Source organism: Morus notabilis, unplaced genomic scaffold, assembly GCF_000414095.1.
Source record: "Morus notabilis unplaced genomic scaffold, ASM41409v2 Scaffold523, whole genome shotgun sequence".
NCBI lineage: Eukaryota > Viridiplantae > Streptophyta > Magnoliopsida > Rosales > Moraceae > Morus > Morus notabilis.
The window spans coordinates 152645-159686 of NW_010360304.1; the positions used below are offsets into that span (position 1 = coordinate 152645).

The 7042-nt window shown below is 34.1% G+C and overlaps 1 protein-coding gene across 1 annotated transcript; it reads right to left on the minus strand.

Annotated features, from left to right (window-relative positions):
• Nucleotides 1-2101: 2101 nt before the first annotated feature.
• On the minus strand, nucleotides 2102-3919 carry LOC21392234 (uncharacterized protein At4g06744). The gene is made up of 2 exons (XM_010096349.2): nucleotides 2486-3919; nucleotides 2102-2336 (listed from the first exon to the last, which is right to left on the minus strand). Exon 1 carries the CDS (start codon nucleotides 3878-3880, stop codon nucleotides 2567-2569), a length of 1314 nt encoding a protein of 437 aa, XP_010094651.1. The 5' UTR covers nucleotides 3881-3919; the 3' UTR covers nucleotides 2102-2336; nucleotides 2486-2566.
• Between the last annotated feature and the right edge of the window lie 3123 nt (nucleotides 3920-7042).

Sequence of the window (7042 nt, forward strand, 5' to 3'; positions counted from 1 at the left end):
AATTTTAAAGATTTTATAAACTACAACTAACGCTCAGCGACAAGGAAAAAAATATAAACGCGCGCGGTTAAGTACTAGTCAGACACCGAGCAAAATAAGTATTGTTAACACAAAAGATTTAGAGACCAATATAGTATAATGAACCAAAGCAGTTCATGAGCAAAAAAAACCAAAGCTGTTCAGAGATACAGACCGGAGCCGCTTATGCATCTATAATGGGTTCTTGACAACCAGATCTTACTGTTCGATTTTGGCTTCCAGATGTTCAACTATAGAGGAATCAGAATTCAGAAATGACGAAATGCTTAAAACAACAAAGTAACATATTTTGCGATCTCGTAACGATATGTAGTTTGCTAAATAAGCAGCAACAAACGTGAGAAAAACGACTATTCGTTAATATGCCAAATAATAAACTACATGTAGTTTTCATGTCAACGACCAAAGATTTCTAAAGTACGATACGTCGTTAATAGGAAACTTCACGCAGTTTATCATTTAAGGCTCACTTTCGATTAATGATACAGAGTACATACTAGGTGTCGTTTCTCTTATGAAAACTTATAACTTTAAGCAATAACGAGCAACTATAAGAAAATTTAAGAACAATTATTTTCGTGAGTGCCCTCTAAACCTTAGGTTATTTCCACTTTGCTGAAAAACTCTCATTTTATCTCTTAAATTTAAAATTAATTTTAATAGATTGAGAAAATAAAAAAAGAAATAATATAATCACATTCACATGGTCTTTCTGTTAAAAATAAATTTAAAAAAAAACCACTTGATTACATTTAGGGCCCGTTTAGTTCGTTGATTCGAGTTTTTAATTCGAGTTGAGATGTAACTTTATGTGAGAGCTTGATACTGTAGTAAAAAAGTTAGATGTAGCTGTTTTTTAGAACTTTTTAGTGTAGCAAAACTCGAATTTTAAACTCAAATCGGTGAAATGAACGAGTCCTTATTCTCCTCTTTTTTTATTTTTGTTTTTTTTTTTTTATAAAAATCTAATAGAATTAGGGATTAAATGAGATTAATGAATCGGTGAAATGAACGAGTCCTTATTCTCCTCTTTTTTTATTTTTGTTTTTTTTTTTATAAAAATCTAATAGAATTAGGGATTAAATGAGATTAATTTAAGATTTAAGAGATAAAACAAGAATTTTTAAAATTCAAAAGGCAACCTTTAATGACTTTAGAATTTTTAAACCAAAATTTAAATATGGATATATATATATATATAACAGAACACCAATGTATATTAAGAAAAAAGTCGTGTATATTTACATAAAATTATGTATATTTACATGTAAAGATGTATATATTAAGTTATAAGAAATGATAATGTATATTAATCCTCGAAATATGTATTTTTTTATAGCAATTAGTGAACACATAATATGAAAATATGTATATTGACTGATTTGTTGTATTTCAAGTTAAATATACGAGACTTTACATGTAAATATACACAATTTATATAGAATTATACAACTGCCGTTCCGGTCAGACACTGGGCCTCGTTCATTTCACCGATTTGAGTTTTCAGTTTTAAGTTTCTGCAGTAAAAAGTTCTCAAAAAATGTCACATCTAACTTTTTCTGTTACAGTGTAAAGTTCTCACAAAATATCACATTTCAACTCAAATTAAAAATTTGAATCCGTGGAGTGAACGAGGCTTAAGTTTTTCTAAATTAACGTATAAAATTTTCCTCTTTAAAAGGCGCTGTCGATTTTAGACACAACCGACACTGCAATAGCATACCTAAGACTACAAAGTGACATGTAACAAGAAACACGTGGTCAATTTTTAATTAAAAGAAAGCAAGCCGTCAAACCCAAAAACGAGATGTCGTTTTTCATATAATCAACAGACAACTACTAAGAAGAGTGCTTTCAAATAAAAGACGTCATGTCGTTTACGTCATATGTTTGATGTGATATTTTATGAGTTTTTTATTGTAATTTGTTGATTCAGTTTTTAATTCAAGTTGGGATGTAATTTTATGTGAGATTTTTTTATAGTAGTAAAAAAAATAAATTAGATTGTTTATGAGAATTTTTTATTATAACAAAAGTCGAATCGATGAAATGAACGAACATAAAACATCAATTATTACCTCGTTACCACATTTATTCCATTGGGAAAAAAGAACAATTTGAACGCACAGAAATATTAGTACACGGGGCCGAAGATCGTCCAGCTCAAAGTTGTGGTCAAATGAAGACAAGTCTACAACACACACATTTTGGCCCAGCAAGCGGAAGTGTTTCTTTACGACTATTAGGAAATATAATACAACCCTTGTAGTGAACAACAGGAAATCTCCCTGTTTTTTCTACATGAAAGACATAAAAATACTCAAATTACCAGACGGCACATTAATTCCCACACAAATAATTTTTTCCACAAGGAAAAAAAATACCAAAAAGACAAACAGAAACACGAACACAAAAACCACTTAAAGACAGGAAATTAATTACAGACCTGATAATTGAAAATATACCGCACGTATGTACGACAGCTTATTCACTTAAACATAGCACGTAACACCAATAGATATCACAATCAGTGGTGATCCTTCTCTAGCACAGCATAGGTCCGCGGCGGCGGAGGGGCGGCAATCTCCTCAAGTTTCCGAGCATCCACCAACGACGCCGTGGCAGAGATATTGCAGGTAACAATGCTGAATGTATTCTCACGCGGGCAAGTCCTAGCCCTAGAAAAGAAACGACCACACTCAGCCGTCGATTTCTGGTCGGGAAGTCCCAATATGCAGTTCCTTCGGACATTGAGCGTCCCAGCCCTAATCAGCCTCCTACATTGCACCCCAACTTGCGTAAAGAAGTTATACGACAACGTAAAGTTATAAGCATTCGGCAGCCTACACAGCGACTCCGGAATTAGGCCGTAAAGCTGATTGTGAGCCAAGTTCAAGTACTGCAAATTCCTCAAACATCCAAACGACTGCGGTATTGGGCCGGTCAAGAGGTTCCCGCCAACGTCGAACACCGTGGCCTGGCCCAAAAACCCGATCTCGTAAGGGAGACAACCGGTGAGCCGGTTGTTGAGGAACACAACCTCCTTTAGGGTGTTCCAGGCACGACCGATGCTGGTCGGGATCGTTCCGGAAAAGTTGTTGTTTGCGAGGGTGAGGTAGCTGGCGGGGGTGTTGCCGAAGTTGGTGGGGATTGTGTTGGCGAAGCCGTTGTTGTTGATGAAAAGGACATCGGTGTCAATGTTGAAAAGCTGAGTTGGAACCCCGCCGGCGTAGCGGTTGAACCGGAGGTCGACGAAGGTCAGGTTGGTGGCTCCGAGGACGTAGAAAGGGAAGGCTCCGAGGAACCTGTTGTTGCTGAGGTCGAGCTCGTAGAGATAACGAAGCTGGTTGATGTTGCGGTTGATGACGCCGGAGAAGTTGTTGGAGTTGGCGTGGAAGAGGGCGATGTCGGGTAAGTTTCGGCTATAGCGGTAGAAGTTGAGGAAACGGCCTCCGAATCTGGCGCCGTTGAAGTCAATGCTTGCGAGACCGGTGATGTTGAGGTCGGGGACGGTGTCGCAGTAGTAGCCCTTGAAGAGGCAGTAGTTGTTGCCCACCCATGTACCGGTGTAGTTGAAAGGGTCGTAGGTAATGTTGCGCTTGAGCTCTTGGGTGATGAAGAGGATTCTAGCCCTGTTGGCCAGGGGTCCGGGGTTGTTTGGTGGTTGGGTCGGCAGTAGGTTTAGGCCCGGCGGGTAGAGCGGCGGGCGGGGGCGGACACGTGGGAAAGGCCGGGGACGTTGCGGCGGATCGCATCCAGCTTGTTGGGAAAGTACTAGTCCGGGTGAGGAAGTGGAGAGTAGGGTGAATAGTGACAGGAAAAGTGTTGGGAAGGGGGTCATCTTTACTTCGAATGTGCTTGTTGGTGAATGTCAAAACATTGATGGCATACTTATATTAAATTTGCTTCTCTCCATGTGGAGAAACTAAGGTTTTACATTTTTTTTTCCAAAAAAAGATATATTTCTAATGATACATTTAGAAATTTCCACGTAATAATCAGTAATATAATATGAGAGATGATTAGAGTTATACTATTATTGGCGTCAGTTTGATTACATAGCATGCTTTGGACTATAAACAGTTAGGTCATGATCTAGTTGACTTCACTCAATTATGTTGGATTTATTTTCTCGGTTTTTTTTTTTTTTCCTAGTTTCTTTTCCGGCTCGGACAAATATTATTGTTTCTCTTCTTTTTTTCTTTTAGCCTTACAGACATGGTACTTTTTCGGAAGCGTTGGAAACCTGATATACGACTAGATTCTATGTTTTTTATGTCTCTTGATTAATTTCAAGCTTACATTTTCCATTTTCTCATCGATTGAAGTATAAGCCCCTGGTTTTTGCCGCGACCAACATAGCTAAAATATGACAAAAAAGCATTTTATTCCATTGAAAATTTATAATTGAAACGAAAAGAAAGAATTCAGTGGCATTGTAAACAGTACGCATCGAATGATCCTCTTTTCTTTTAAGTTCTATTTTCTATAGTTCCCAGTAAAAAAAGCAACCACGTTATTCTTGCTGTTCTTTCCTGGAATTATTTATATACTACGGGCATATTGTTTCGCTTCTGTGGTAGAGGAAAATTGAGAAAATATTTGTTAAACGTTGTTTATATTATATATATATGATGGTGTATCTTTTGCTTTCACTAAGTTGGCATCTAATTTGATCAGGGAAAGAAAAATGTTGGCAATTAATTTATGGAATAGTAATCATTTAGTGGAACTTTCTACAGCATATATTTATAGGACAAAGTAGAGATGACAAGGCAGTACCTATTCACTCTATTTATTTTTTTTTTTTTTTTTTGGAATGATGAAGAAAGAAGAGATTAAAGCGAGAAAGTGATAACATGAAACAAAAGTAAAAGTTGACAGCTGTATAAACAAATAACTTTTGTACTAGACCAAAATGCTAAATTAATTAAAAAGGAAAACACAAGCACTGAAGTGATCAGATATGGAATCAACTAATTATCTAATGCTAATGAGAATGGTTGCTAGGCAGGATCAACCGTTACAATTGTTGAGGGAAAAGAAAATGAGTCGTTTTCCTCTTTCGTTTTCATATTTTAAGGCTTTATACTTTATATACTCGACACATATCGTGAAAAACATAGTTAAATACAGCTTCTTTTTTTTTTTTTTTTTTTTTTCTTGTATTCATAACACTCTCTATTGAAAAAGAACAAAATGCATTTTAGAAATGGTCCTAATAATGTTCTAAGAAAATGTAATTTTTATTTCTATATAATTCAAAGTGAAATCATTTTAAAATGTTCATAAATTGGCCTTTTTTTTAATTTTTCCATTTTCTTTGGAGTACGTAGCATTTGTGGATAAATATTTTAGGGAATATGGGTTACAAGTAATCTAGAAAAATTAGATGATACGTTCGACAAAAAAAAAAAAAAAAAAAAGAGACCAATGATATAACTTTATTCTCCAATTATTATCCAATAAAAAGTGCTTAATTTCCAAGTGACCACCGACACCATGAGAAAGTGGCGCATTACTACAAATTTGTCTTCTTCCATTTATTTAAATCACATAAATTTCTCAAAAGACGCAATGTACTTATTCTTTCTTTTGTTTAAAATTTTTTATTTTATTTCATGGATTGGAGTTTAAAATGTAATAAAAGTTTATAATTTGAGTTTTATTATAGTAAATAGTTTTTAAAAATAGTTACATTTAATTTTTTTATTACAGTAAAAAGTTATCATATAAAATCACATCTCAACTTAAATCAATAAATTAAACGGACCTTAAATTATTTTAGTTCCTAAAGTAAGGAAAACAAATAATAAGAAAAAAAAAAGCAACAAAAATGTTACAATCTACCAGTATTCGTAAAAGCTAAGTGTGATTCAACAAAGCATAAGATGCTCAGAGCTTCATGTCCTTTAGTTAGTGTTTAAAGGATAAAGCACACGAAGTCGTTCAACGTGTTACACATGCGTCATTACGCTACAAATTAAGGATTAGAGAGGAAAGAAAATTATATGATCTGGCATTAAACAGAAAATTAGATATTTAACTTATAGTAAAAAGATCGAAAGCTTGGTGTGATTTCCATGTATTAACGTTTCCATTGTGACGTGTATAAGTAAAACGAAAGAATACGTGAAAGAAAAAATATATATTATATAATAAAAACTTGACTTTTGTTTTTGCTCGAGTCATGAAAACAAGAACTGGGACTGGATACGAGACAATGAGAAAGAAAGAGAGTATATATAAGTGTGTCCCATTAGTGTTTTATCTTTTGTTAAAGGACGAATAGAATCAATCCAAAGTGGTTTTTACCTTTAATCAATCCCTACGAATTGTGTCACCTTTACTATACATGCTCACACTATGAATTGGACGAATTCAAAAGTCCATATAACAAACTGTAAATCACTCCAATATGATCTTCTTTAATATAAAAAATTATGCAGATCTAACTTTAGAAAACAGTTTCAAAGACACGCTATCTTATTGATTCGATCATTCTTGGTTGCAAGCATAGGTTAGAAGAAAATTTACCTCTATCTCTAATATTGATTTTAAAGTTAATTAAGGCCTAGTTCGCTTCACGGATTCGAGTTTTCAATTCGAGCTAAAATGTGACATTTTCTGATAAGTTTTAACTGTAACAGAAAAAGTTAAATGTGAATTTTCTGAGAGTTTTTAACTATAGAAATCTATAACTGAAAACTCGAATCGGTGAAACAAACGAGACATAAGAGTTCGAATTCTCATCCTCATTTATAAAAAAAAAAAAAGAAAAGAATAAGAAAAAGAGCAAAAGAAATTATATTTATCAAGTTCTGTAAGGGAAAGAGTTCACCATCCAATCAAGCAACCAAAAAGTATAAGAGAAAAAAAAATCGTTATTATTATTATTATTTTCCCTATATCATGTGTAGAAAAATTCTATATTGTCCTTTACAACTGTAATGCCATTAGTATCAGGCAATTTGGTGCCTTTTACAACGTAATGCGACTCCAT

What these genes read in the sequence shown, in the direction of transcription:
- LOC21392234 (XM_010096349.2), bottom strand. Translation starts at nt 3,880, where the DNA reads ATGACCCCCTTCCCAACACTTTTCCTGTCACTATTCACCCTACTCTCC.